Below are 14,564 nucleotides of genomic sequence, written 5' to 3'. Positions count from 1 at the left end.
GAGGGTTCCTCTTTAATGCTCTTCATATATAGTTTTTTTGAAACTCTGTACATTACCTCTTTGTCAATAAAACATAACAACAAAAATGTTACAGGTCTCCTGTTTCCACACCTGGTGTAAATGTAATACATAATATGATGATTTCATGTATTTCATGTATTAATCTAAAATTAAAATAGTAAACAGCTAAACAGTAATGAGACGTTGATAATACTACTACTACTAATAATAACAGATTCCGGATTTATGATCACGTGCTCAATAACCATGGTAACACGGAGTAAACAGCGGGATCTCCTCTGATGTTCCGGGTTCTTTGGACTGTGGATTTACCCGAGGCTGTTGATAAATTGTATAATAATAACAATAATAACAATAATAATAATAATAATTAAATCTGCTTGATTATTAACCAGTAACATCCCTCTTTTTCATTTTTTTATACTCCACTTAGGATTCGGTTACGTGATTATATCCAATTATTTTATCCAGAATAACCACATGAAATATTACAGGATTACTAATGCACTGGATCTATGTGGATGTGCACACGGTGCATGAATGCAACACTGTTTTTGTAGGGATTCCCCAACTGGGTAGGGCAATGTGTGTACTCTAACCTATTAATGGCTTTTCTAATCGTCATAGTAACCATGGTAACGAAAAAAAACCACACGGAAATCTCTATGAACTGTGATATTTATCATTCTCATTTTGTTTCTTCATTTGCTTGCTCTAGGATTAAAAAAAATCTTTAAAAAACTTTAAAATAGGGTGATAGGCATATTATTATTTTAATTATTATATTATTATTTTTTTATTATTATTTATAAAAAATACAAATCTTCTATACAAATATAACACAGTCGACAGCTTCCACATTCGCAAAGGTTAGAATAAAATAAATAAACCTATTAAAATAAATAAACCGGCCACAAAACACAAGAGTTATGACATAATTCGAATTCTAGGCATAATAATTGATAACTATCACGTCACCACAGTCTGCAACGCCACCCTCCCCCCCCCCTCAAATTTTTAAAAAATAAAATTCAAAGATAAAAATAACAAAGATAATTCAGCATTTCCTTACTGTAATTATGCCCTTATCAGGATCGGCCCTGTACTTTTTAGTACTTTCTTGTCTTAAAATCTTAAAATCTTTCGGGGTTTTCTTTTTTTGGAAAATGAATGTGAAAGTTGCTGTTGGAGGGATTTTCTGCACTGTAGGAGGCGCTGTAGCATTAGCTCAGAAATGCTTCACAGCGTGTAACACACTGAATTTTTATTTGATAAAATCTGTGGAGTGAAGCTGAATAGATGAGGACAAGCTTCAGTTGTTTTGTGCGCATAAACACTTTGTGTATGAAAAGAACTTACACAATTAAAGCCCTACAACTTTCTCATACAGGCTTAAAATAGTATATGACTCAACGAAAGTGCTATTCATTTACAAAGAGTGTGCCAGTTAAGTGGCATTGATATGTGCAATGTCTTGGATGATTCATTAAAATAAAGACATGCATGGGTTAAAGCCGATCAAATTAAATGTCAAACCACATTCTGGTCAAGTATTCAACTGTTAGAAAAGACTAATGAAGTGTGATGGAAATGGTCAAGTTAAATTCTAAGCAAAGTTACATAAATACTGCTATTTGGCACAGCTATTATGGCTGACTTTGACGATGTTTAACTAAACCTAGTTAGTTATTTATTACAACATTTATAAAGATTTGACCACCTAGGGTGCCTGTTGATGTCTTCGGTCTGTCTTTATAGATTTTTTTTTACTTTAAAGGTTTTGAGTTTTGATTTTTTATATTGTATGTGAAATGAGAAACACCAAAATATTTTTTGGGGCGGGGGTTGACAGTAGGTGAAAAGTAAACCCCATGCAGATATATAAAAGTTATTGTTGTTGTTGTTGTTGTTTTTGTTATATGCATGACTTGCGGCATTGTACGAAACCGAAAGTAAAAAATGGATGCACGTTTATGCGAAATCTTTCAAAATAAAGTGTTTAGGACTAATTAGCCTCTTTATGTACAGTACTTTCCTTGCAGAATACATTACTGCTCACTTTCTTTTAAATCTGTATCAGCCATGTTTTTTTTCCTCAAATATTATAATAATCCATCACATCGACTAGTATGTTTTTTCGAGGGGAAATAGTTAACTAAATATTTTAATCCTTGTTTAATCATTTTAGAATAAAGATGCTTTTCCATCAACTGTCCTTCTTTGAAGTTGAATCTAAGCTGAATACACAATGTTAGGGGCGAATGCGTTGCCATGGTTACCACCTCACATTAAACGATGGAAGGGATGCTAGCAAGCGCCACTGGATGTCCCGCTAATGCTAATCTCTCTCTCTCTCTCTCTCTCTGTTACCTGAGCAAAAACCAGCCCATCACATCCACCCAGCCTTCACCATCACAGCGCTTTCTCTTTTTCACTTCCAGTTTTATTTGCTTTCGGAATATTCATTATAAATCCTGAGGATCATATCCATTGCTGTTTTTTTTCCCAGTGTAAAGGTGTTTGTGTTTATAGCTAACGGGTTAGCCTATTCCTCCTTCAACCACCAAAAAACGCAGGTAATGTTAATATGTTTGCGTGTTCTCCTTTGCAGAATATAACTGGACGGCATGCACATTTGTCAGCATGGTTACATGTTTTTTCTTTCTCCTTTTTGCTGTTAATGAAGTTTTCTTGTGTTTTGTTGTGAAGGAGGTGTGTGCGATGTGATGTGATGTGGAGCTCCGCGCTCGCGCCCCAAGCTTCAGTATTCTCATCAGCACCAATATCAGTGTCAGCCTCATCCTCCGAAATCTCGGCTCCATGTCTCCAGCATCATCCGGGGCAAACAGCAGCAGTCCACTTCCCCATGACCAGACAGAGAGAAGGAGAGAAGAGGTGAGAGTCTCAGATTATCACCTGATTTATTTCAATTTTTTTTAATTTGTTTTTTCTTTCTTTCTTCCTAACTAAAAATACAGAGCTCTTAACGGTTTGGGAAATCTGAATTATTTTTACATCAACATTTATACAATCTTCATATACAGCATCTTAAAAGAATCAAAAACAAACAAACGAAGAATGGTCTAGCGTGTCATGATGGTTTTGATCCATTTGACTGAAGCAGCATCAGACAGATGTTTTAAAGAGGTGTGCAAGTGTGTGTGTGTTTCTGCATACAGAAATCATCTCAGAAATCATTCTCAATTACGGCGCCTGTGTGCCGCCTCTCTGTTTGTTCCTCAATCAAATCAGTTTGATACGCTCTCTTCATGATACACTTTCTCCATGATGCAGTTTCTCCATGGCTAAGTACCACATTAGGCTCGTTTGGGTAAATGCTACAGGTTTTACAGCTGGACAAAAAAATGTGGAAGTGAGCATTACAGCAGAAACAATCTTAGATCTTTTATCAGAGACGATTTTTGCATAATAAGTTAAGACTTTTTTAGAAATAAATTATTACAAAAAAATTAAATAAAACATTGTATTATATATTATAATATAGCTATATAAAGTTAGTGTTAATTATGTGGCCAGAAACCAGAAAGTGGTATGCACCTCCAGGGTCTGGGTTTGATTTCCATTTCGTGTCTATGTGCACGCAGTTTGCATGTTCTCATGGGTCCCATGCTTAGTGGGTTTCCTTCGGGTGCTCCAGTTTTGTGTATGTGTGTGCCCTGCGATAGATTGGTGCCCCGTCCAGGGTGTACCCCACCTTGTGCCCAAAGTCTCCTGGGATTGGCTCCAGGCTCCTTGCAACTTTGTAAACAGGATAAAGCGGTAAAGAAGATGAGTGAGTGAGCAGAGAGACTTACAGTGCTGTGTGGTTTTTAGACTATTTCAAATGTCCTTATATTACTGTATTTTACCATGTTAGAGACTAAAATACTAAATGAAGCTAAAATCTTTTAGAAGATGGCTACAGCAACATGAAATGAAAACATAGAACCATTTCTTGTTATTTTTCATAATTTTTTTTTACTTTGACTTTTTGCCTAGTCGCTTCATCATGGTTTTTTTTTTTTTTTTTTTTTAATTATCTGTCTTAAATGCGCTATAAGATTCATAGTCATCAGGATCTAATCCCCTGTCATGGTGAAGTTTGCACTCTCCCAATAATTTCTCATGCATTGTACTTGGTGTCTTTTCAAGTCAATTTCTGGATTAGTTTTTTGTACATGTACTGTAATTTATCCATAATTATCAGTGACCTACTGCATTACAATATTTTATTGGTCTCAATATTGACTATTCACAAAAAAAACAAAAACATTTTGTATATATGAGAATTCAATCAGACCCGAAATGTTTGAATCGGGGCATGCACCTTCAGTTTGAATAGCATGACGCCCCAGATATCGCCTAAAATCTTCTGCTGGAAAGTGGGCCGTCTCTCTCTCTCTCACAGCTCTCTCCTCAGCACACTTATCAGAGGCAGCAACAGCTTGGTGAAACAGAGAGGAACTTCATCGCAAAATCTGAGCACAACCTGCCAATATCACAGGCACTTTGTTGGAAAGATTAGCAGCTTTACAATGCAATCCCGGATTTGAGGACAACTGAGAGCACCATTTCTGATTTCTGTTGGAAATTCATACAGCCTTTTTTTAAGCATGTTGAATGATGGGTTCAGTCAGTTTTGTAGCAATGCTGTTTTTTGGAGCCAGGTTGCTAGCCTGATGCCAAGCCCTGCTCCTTTTTCATCCAGGCAACAGTAGAATAATTTTTGTATGATTAAGTGGCCACCCGGCAGTGGTGGGGCTCATCCCCGAGATAACTCGATCAGCAACCCAGAACCTCAATTGCTTGAGCCACAACTGCCACACAGGTTCCCTTGCTGGGTGGGAAATAAATATCCCTTTTTAGTTGTGACCTTCATAGTTTTCTGGTCCATGTGCTCTGGTTGGCTTTGATTCTGTACTGACGCCGCTCTGCTTGAAGCAAGTGTCTGCTTTTTCTAAAAGTCTTTGGTGCCTCAGTGGTAGGTCTCTCGGCTGCCATGCAGAAGGCCCAGGTTTGATTCTCAGCCACTGGGTGCATGCCTATTCCAAAGCCCAGATAAAATGGGAGGCTTGTGTCAGAAAGGGTATCTGGTGTAAAACCTGTGCCAAGTTGTTGTGCAGATCGAATGGTCCACTGTGGCGACCGTGACTCATGGAAATTTATAAACATCAAAATTTGGGCTGTGTTTTAGTCTTCTATGGTTTATACCACAATGTTTTTCCATTCAGAGTGGTCAGAAGACCAACTGATTAATTGATTCTTTTTCAAAAAGTCAGTATTTCTGACAATAGTATCATCTGCACGCTGAATCACAGGTTAATATTAACATTTTCAGTCAAATACATTATTGTTTCTATAGAATAATTCACAGGGACTTGTATGGCAGGTACAGCACATAATTGTAGGGCAGTTAATAAATTAATAAAAAAAGTGTTAAAAGTGGAGTTTTGCTAGAAGTCTTCAGGATAAGCACTTTGTAACAGTTAGAGATGAAGTTTTCACCTTGTGGCTCCTTGATGACAGCTAGATTTATCACATAAAATAAAAAATGAGACAATGTAACTGTAAACTAAACTAAAATGTACATAGTGTGCTGTTGTAAAGGATAAAACACTGCTGTTATAGGGACATTATTATTATTATTATTATTATTATTATTATTATTATTTTGGGACAGTAACTTCGCCTCGTTGTTCCTGTAACATCACGTCCCACCATGTCTTAGTCTTTTAGTCTTTTTTTTATATATCTGATCATGCACAATAAAAAATATGATCGATGCATTTAGGATTAGCATCAGAAGGCAGAATAAGGCTATTTAAGTGTTTTTTTTTCTTTTTCTTCTCAGAGATAACAGTCCATAATCCTGTACAGTGAAAATGTAACTGTGAACAAACATGCAAAAAAAATACGAGTTATATGTCTGAGTAAAAAGGAAAGATGGTGTGTTGATGACTAAACACACTTTCGCTTATTCGGATTGTAATTACGGGAATGACTAAAATACTAAAACAGTTTGTGAGTTCTATCTGATTTATGCAAAGTGGCTAAGTCCGAAATATATCATCTGGGAGCAAGATCTTGAAGGTGTAGCTCAAAATCAGTTCTGTATTTAATTAGGAGCCAATTAAACGATCTTAGGATTGGATCCTTTTTGTTAATTTTTTTAATCTTTTGTCGATAAATATATGAAATAGTGCTTAAATATCACTGACCTAATCATTTAGGAACAAAACCTTTCTGCTCTTCAGGGGTTGTGGAATTTTAATATCTGAGCTCGGAGTAAGATTGATGGTGCTCATTTATTGTACACTGATCACATTTATTAAGGAGTCTATCTTGGATTTAATTTCATCCAAGGCATAATCCACACACATAACGATAACGTTAATTTTTGCCCTACAAACTTAGGTCAGGATGTGTCCTAAGTTGGATTTATTTATATTTCCATATATAAACTTTATATGACTTACAACACAAGCTTCTCCCAACCATCATGCCTAGCAACGAAACCGAAGCAAGCGAATCAGAGTTCCGGCAACCATGATAAATTCGACTTGAGCCTTATATAACCTGCTCCCCCATTTCACAAACATCTCACTTTATAGCGCAGTCTGCTCCACTCATCAAAAGCTGTGATCACAGGCCTGTAAGTTGAGAAGAAAGTGAGGCATGATCTCACTTATTTTTTTTTTTCCTAAGCACCTTTTGCATTCTGCATAATTGTGAAAGAGAGACAAGTAGGAGCTATTTGTCATGGATCCTATTCCTTTGCCGCTGGGTGGGGATCGGGGAGGGGGGGTTGTTTTGGTGAGGAGGGGTGTTATAAGCGGCTCATGTGACGAGGTAGGGAGGAGAGTTCTGGAAGAACAGCATCTATTATTTAAAGCTTGCTGCTGTGTGAAGCAGCCGTGAAGAACCCCAAGCAGCTGTGTTTTTTTTTTTTTTTTGCACTCATGAAACATTAACATGAAACCACACTGACACAACCGCCGTACAAACACTTCGATTATGTCAGGATGTTTGAATGTATGAAGGATCACATCTTGTAGTGCTAGGTAGTACGCCTAGCCGAGTGGACTTTAATCATGCATTCTGCCTCTCAGTCGAGGGGGTTCATTGTGGGAAATTCCGTGACATTTAGACGCACGGTTCTTAATAAATTTCCCATCATTCAGTAGAGGTGATGAAGCCCCCTGGATGAGTCACTTGCTACTAGACATTCATCCTGACCTGGATGACTGAAAACCAATCAATTTCTGCTTGCTTACACAATCATTTGCCGTACTCTTGACATATATCAATTTTCCAAATGGTCACAAAGTCATATCTTAAAGGGGTCTTACTATTAAACAGCAATTATGTATATCCAGCATTTCACAAATCTCCTGTCCCGGGTCTGTCTCAGCCTAGTACTGTATGTGTCCAAGACATATAAATATATAAAACCTTTTCATGTGAAAACAAAGATCGCTTATTTTTATGGCTCAACCTTTCTCAGACCTACAAACCCACATATCCTGAGTTATTTTTGTTGTTTAGAAGACACTCAGACTCAGTGTGGCGTCCCACAAAACTGTTCTTTCTACAAAATAGTCAAACTGTCCATGTATAAAGTCTGTTGTTGGAAAGAAGGAAGTGATCTCCACTGATTGGGGTCACTGAGAAAATATTTTCGCATAGAGAACTGAGAAACAGCACTGCTCTAATGACAGTGCAGTATTTCGTCACACTGCTGATGACTAGGGCAAGATTTTTAATGCGTGAGCTGCCAGGTTCAAACCTTTCACTTTACATTCACTTTTACATCATAAATATATACATACAGTACATACATCTATAATAAAACATACCCTTATCTTAGTACAAATAGGTCATGTACATCATTATGCACTTTTTAAATGCATATGTACCTCTCTGGGGTATATCTGAACGATTTGCCAAAATAACCATCCCTCTCCTTTTTGCCGTATGCAGCAGAGACCTCAGCAGCAGTCACTGATCGAGGCACTATGGCGAGAATCACACTGGAAATGTCTCCTCCTGACACTGCTCATGTATGGCTGTGTGTTCGCTACGACATGGTGCCAACTGGCCAAAGTAACACGACTCAGCACTGATAGTAACCTCAATGGCAAGTCAACGGTGTACCATGAGCGTGCCTGCTCCGATGGGTACGTCTATATCCCTGTGGCTTTTTTGCTCACACTTTACACACTCTACTTGGTGGAGTGCTGGTACTGTTCCATGCGCTTCAACCTGCAGTACAAAGTGGATTTGGAGAGTATATTGGAGCGGGTGCAGCAGATGCAGCAGGCCACACCGTGCATCTGGTGGAGGGCCATCAGTTACCACTATGTGCGTCGCACACGTCACGTGACCCGCTACCGCAACAGTGATGCCTACAGTTCCACTCAGGTGTACCACGAACGGGTCAACACGCACACAGCCGAGGCAGAGTTCGACTATGGGAACTGCGGTGTGAAGGATTTCTCCAAGCAACTTGCAGGCTTGGAAGACTTCCGCATCACGAAGCTTCGCTTCACCAAATGCTTCAGCTTTGCCAATGCAGAGTCAGAGAACTCTTATCTGACACAAAGAGCACGATTCTTCACAGAAAACGAAGGGCTAAATGACTACATGGAGGCTCGTGAGGGCATGCATCTTAAAAACGTTGACTTCAGGGAGCACGTAATGGTGGTCTCAGGCCGACTGCCATGGTTTTTGTGGCGCTGTGTGTTTTGGATAGCAGCGGCGCTGACGTTCTCTTGGCCCTTGCGTATTCTGACCGAGTATCGCACAGCTTATCTTCACTACCATGTGGAGAAGCTGTTTGGATTTAATTATTTACGCTACTGCCACCACATCTCCAGAGTGAACACAATCGATAGCACTGAACTAGAGTGGCACATCCGCTCCAACCAGCAGCTGGTCCCCAGTTACTCCGAGGCAGTGCTGATGGATGCGAATCTGTCTGGCCGAGACTCCGTCTCACCCCAGAACTGCGAGCGTTGCCGTCGGGCCTTGAGTGGCTCGTCCATTTTCTCCCGCAGCGCTCTCAGTCTTTTTTCACTAGGTCATGCATACGGCACTCTGAACGATAGCTCTGCCCCAGAGCACCACCAGCCGTCTCCTCCAACCTATCAGGATGCATTGCGCTTCCCTGTGCTGATTGTGCACCGTAGCGATGGCTGCCTCAGCCATGAACATCGCTTACTGCATCACAACGGCTCCTGCGTGGAGACTTCCTTATGACCCATGCTAATAAGTCATTGGTTTTCAGGGATATAAATGAAAATTATTTCACAGATACAGGGAGTAATAAAAGACATTTCAACCTAGTTTGATTATAGATCAAGATGATTATCCAGAGGATGGTATCATTTCTGTGCTTGTAAACCAGGCATTGTAGCAGGCTGATGGAGAACGACTGGGCGAGCGTCTTGACGACAAGCTCAGTGTAATATAATAAAATGAATAATAATAACTTTCATTGAGAGTCAGACTAATAGTGATGGCAATTCCAATGGAAAATGGAAAAATAAAAGCCGGATGTCATGATCACTATGCTAACTATGATCAGGTAAATATAAACAAATAAATTTTGCTAATTAAAATTCTGAAATGGTGACATCAGTTTTTCAAAGAAATGTAGCGATATGGATAGAATGTTGAAGAATGTTAATGAAGCAGAAAGTTAATAAAAAAGTAAAAAAAAAAAAAAGTAGGTTGGGAAGAAGGATGTAATTTTTCCCTTAAATATAATATACACTATTTAATATTGCGCAATTAAGCTCAAATTAATTAGCTAACACTTGCTAGAAAGGCGTATTATATTTTACCTAGGATTATAATTATTTACAATTAATTCTTTAATTATACTGTATATTATTTCACATTATTTATTACATTTTTACAAACAATAATATATAATGATCTAATATGGCGCAAATCATTTTCTCACACAAGCCTTTACTTATCTTGAGTAAAAAGTTATAAAAAGAAAGTTATGTTAAATCAACTAGAATTTACAGAGGCCATGAATCAGACTATTTCAGGCTTCATTACAGAGGTGTTATTTTCAATCAGCAGCAGTTAACACCAGCAGCAACATCTCATTATCATTGAATTCATTCTATAGTCTTTCCCACATTTGCTGTCACTTCTTCTCGAACCAAGACCTTGAGATGATCATGGGAATTGGAGTGTGGGGCTGCAACTCGAAAGTACATCAAATCAAAGAAAAAAATAAAATGCTGGATGTATATACAGTGCATATCTCCGAAACCAACATTTCTTCCAAACCCCATTTTTAGGGATTTACACCTCACTGTAAATAATTTAAAACAGATAAAGCAAATGTAATGTCTTGAGTTAAAGAATCACAGTAAATTATTTTGACGGACGTGTCCTGGTAAGCTTTATTTCCTTTGATACGTTATTTCTACCATGCACAGTTTATCTTTTGAATGACATTACATCATTTTATATTTTTTGTAACAAACACATTCACTTGCATTTTTTTCCTGCGATAAATGCTTCCATTTTTTAATCTGTAATAATGATATATATATTTTTCTTTGTTTTGAGGTGTTTATGCGCTAGACGTTTTATTGTGCGGTGTAGTCTTGACCTGTGCAGTCGCCTAAACACCTGTCAGATAATAGCTTTTGTGATTTTATACATGTGAGTTTCTTGTTTCTTGTCCTGTGGTGTGAGTCTAAACCGTTTTTAACGACAGACTGTGTTCTGTGTACTGTATGTTGTTCAACTGTTTTGTAAATGTGTAAAATTGTGAATGTATTTAATGCTATGTTATGTAAAAGGCTTCCCAGGGCCCCCAGTACGGAGGAGCCCACAGTGTTGCTGGAATAAATGAGTTAAGAAAAAATAAAAAAGCCATCAAAGCAGTTTCCCTAACAAAAGCTATTTCTCCGTAGTGTGCTATGCTGCAGGGCTCTGGAAACTGTAAGTGTGTGGATGGGTGCAAGTAGGGTTGTGAGGAATGGCACGGTGTTAGCAAGTCCAAATGACTGTATGAAAATATAATAAATGACTTTCACTGGTTAGTTTTTGCATTGTTTCATTTTAAGAATGTAGGAATTTTGACAATGACAAATTGTGAAACAGATAAATGGATGTTTCTGTGGGGTGGATCATCAAATCTGCATCCTGTTCATGTTAGAAGGTGTAAAAATCAACTATAAAAGAATAATCTTGGAGAGCTGAATCTTAATAATATAAATAATTCTATAATAAATACTGCTAATTCATGTCTGGAATTACATAAGGAGGGTAAACGCACTGGTCAAAAGCTGATATGTAGTCACAATGGGCTGTTTTGGATTATTTTGAAGCTGAGAAACAGTGGGAACTTTAGAGATGATCAGTCAGTCACCTACACAGTCCTATTTATAGTACATTCACAAGACAACACAAAATTTCCTACACCATTTGGAAAGTGGAGTGAAAATTATGGACATCACAGTAGTGTTGTTTGTTCAAATTCTACTAATGTCAGCTGGAATTAATTAATTAATTTATATTATTATTATAGAAATAAATGAGAGTACTTTCTCCAAGACACCTGAAACCTCCAAGTAATGTGCTACAGTATGCCCCCTTATACCCATGTGTGAGCTCACAGATGCCTTACTGTTGCTGCAACTGCCAAAAGAGAGACAGAATGCTACCAGCCATGAATGGCTTTGGCACCATCAGGATACAAACTCAGAAGATAGGACTAAAATGCTTTTTTTGTTCCACCACTTTGGAGTCAGCTCTTTTACAAAATAAAATACATTTATATAAAATACATTTAAATAAAATACATTTAAAAAAACAAACAAAAAAAATAATAATACAGTGTTGTGGTTCAGTTACTTTATACATTATGTGCTTTATTCTAGTAATGTTCATGATGCAGTGGAAGACAATCGCAGAAATGCTGGATGCCACCCGCTGTGTCACGGCACACTGACAAAATTGTGAAATCATTTGATCAGAAATTACAGTTGATGTTTTAATGAATTATTAAAACTTTTGCTGAGACTTGTGTTGAAAAACTACCTCAAGCATTTAAATGTAGAATACATTTGACAAGAAGAAATGTAATAACATGAACCTGTGATTTTTTATTTTAATCATGCTTGTAAAATACGTGTAAGTGTAAAAGAAGCAGCTCATATGTATCATCATCAATCATCTAATTTAAAATATGTGAGATAAAGATAAACATAAAGATAAATTCCTTGTCTGAATTTATACTCACACAGCGAATGGAACTAAAATGTATTTTTAAAAAAACCCTTATAAAATTATATCATAAAATCGTAATTTGGGTTGATACACTACACTACACTACATACACCTACATACACCTGACAAAGGCAAAACCAGAAAACTACACACTGATGCAACCTATTCAACACAAAAAGAATTTTTATTAAGGTTTGTGTATTACGTTTTTAAAAAGTAGGTAATACTCTAAACACAAAATAATTAGAATTATGAATTAGAAATTTGAAGCAGTTTATAATCAAAGACTAGTGAAGATTAGCAGACATCAAAGGCTTGGAATCACACAGCTGCACAGGACAAGTTGTGCATCCAAAATGTGATTACAAGCAAGTGAGTTTCATTCATTCATTTATTTATACATTCATTCATCTTCTATACTACTTGTATCACCTGTACCACCTGTACAGGGTCACAGCGGGCCTGGATCCTATCCCAGGACACAATGCTAACCACACCGTGCCGCCAAGTGACTTTCAACAAAGTTTCATTTAAATGAACTTCACTGTTTATTCAAGGTTTGTGGGAAAAATAGAAGTTGTAGTTGACCTGGACATGACATGGGTCTTAAAATGTACTTAGCTGTCATAGCACTTGGGACATTTTTTTTAATCGAGTGACCTTTTTAGTAAATAAACAGGAATTGTAATTCTTACAACAGAGCTACTTTCTCCCTGGAAGAGTGGAAGTGAAAATAAGTTCACACAAGAAGTTCAGGGGATTTATTTTGCCGGCTCAATATCTACAAGGTCTAATAAAAAGACATTTCTGTATTTTGTCCAGTATGTGTAATAATGTATGTACAGAATTTTTAATGCATTTTCTCCTTGATCCGTGTTTAACGTTTCTAATATTTTTAATAAGTAAATTTGGAAGGCTGCTGTATACTATGTACTGTTAAATAAAAATAAATAAATAAATAAATAAATAAAAAGATCTTCAGGTCTGGGTAGAGAGATTTATCAGACTGGTGAGAGATACAAGTTTAAAAAGATTAAAAGATTTAAGATTTCTTCCTGTGAGAAGAAACATTTCAGTTCACTACTTTCACACTAATATTTCCTTTCACTGAAAAGATGAAAGGTTATCACAAAATTGTACCTACACATATAATACGCATACTTACACTGTGAACATATAAATAATGGCAAAAACTGTAAAAAATATGAAGTCATTATGAAACTAAGTAAAGTGAAGATTTACTCACCTTTTCTTTTATTTAATTAAAATAACTTATTGGGAGTTGGGAAAAAGGTCTCTGGTCATAGGCATGACTAATGATACACTGTTTGTCAGCAAATAAATTATGATGCAAAAATTAATAGAAATAAAGGATTTGTACAATTAGCTAGAATATGATTTGCCACCTGGAGGTGTGTCTGGCAAAAGCAAGAAGGAAAGCTAAATATAGAAACTAAAGAAAGTCGCTGAACAATAGAAAATCATTGGATCTAAAGACAACACATAATACATGTATTTGGTTACTCAAGCACACTGAAATAAAATCCAGGAGTAATCTGCATGGCTCTACACCTCTACAGTGGTTTATCCAGTTCACACACACGCATTGCACAAATCTCATTTTAGCTTCACAAGGACATTTCCTGAAGGGGACATTAAGGTCCTGCTATAGTGAACACAGGTACAGTAATGATATCAAGGATACATGACTGCTAAATCTATTTCGGGTAACTCAAACATCCATTAGCACTATCTGCGACAGGCTTTCAGGCAGAACATTCAGTATCTACCACCAGTTGCCAGTAAGTGATGCATATAATAAACAATAATATAAAATACTATGAGGTTTATCTTTACTGCCTCCGCATTATGTGGGCCTATCAGAAGAAAGAGTATTAGGTTGTTTAATCAATCTTTACAGACCCTGACAGGAACAAGTATTGTTCTGTATTGTTTTTTTTTTATCCTTAAAAATGTCAAAGTGTGTGTTGTGCATAATGACTGACAGTGTTTTTTCCCAACACAATTATTAAAACAGTTTTATCATGAACATAAAGACAGTACACCTCCAAAACCATGTCATACAACAAATCACTAGGTCTAATAAAAAGACTTTTTTGTAATTTGTCCAGTTTGTGTAATACTGTATGTATGTAATATTTACAGTAATGTCATTTCTACTTGATCTGTGTTTAACGTTTTTAATATTTTCACAAGTAAATCTGGAAGGCAGCTGTTATACTATTTACTGGTAAATAAAATAAATAAATAAATAAAAATAA

At 36.8% G+C, this 14,564-nt stretch overlaps 1 protein-coding gene across 1 annotated transcript; it reads left to right on the top strand.

Annotated features, from left to right (window-relative positions):
- The first annotated feature begins 2,444 nt into the window (after positions 1-2,444).
- Positions 2,445-9,598, top strand: tmem151ba (transmembrane protein 151Ba). The gene is made up of 3 exons (XM_053489225.1): positions 2,445-2,597; positions 2,731-2,916; positions 8,002-9,598. The coding sequence occupies exons 2-3, from the start codon at positions 2,842-2,844 to the stop codon at positions 9,277-9,279; spliced, it is 1,353 nt and encodes a 450-aa protein (XP_053345200.1). The 5' UTR covers positions 2,445-2,597; positions 2,731-2,841; the 3' UTR covers positions 9,280-9,598.
- Positions 9,599-14,564: the final 4,966 nt, after the last annotated feature.

This window comes from Clarias gariepinus, chromosome 27 (assembly GCF_024256425.1).
Source record: "Clarias gariepinus isolate MV-2021 ecotype Netherlands chromosome 27, CGAR_prim_01v2, whole genome shotgun sequence".
In the NCBI taxonomy this organism is placed as follows: domain Eukaryota; kingdom Metazoa; phylum Chordata; class Actinopteri; order Siluriformes; family Clariidae; genus Clarias; species Clarias gariepinus.
The sequence above is the reverse complement of the archived record's forward strand: the minus strand, read 5'-3'. Positions and strand labels throughout refer to the sequence as shown.

Bases quoted from the DNA above. Each gene is read 5' to 3' on its own strand.
- tmem151ba (XM_053489225.1), top strand. From the start codon at position 2,842: ATGTCTCCAGCATCATCCGGGGCAAACAGCAGCAGTCCACTTCCCCAT. The intron at 2,917-8,001 runs GTGAGAGTCTCA...TGCCGTATGCAG, and splicing joins CAGAGAGAAGGAGAGAAGAG to CAGAGACCTCAGCAGCAGTC.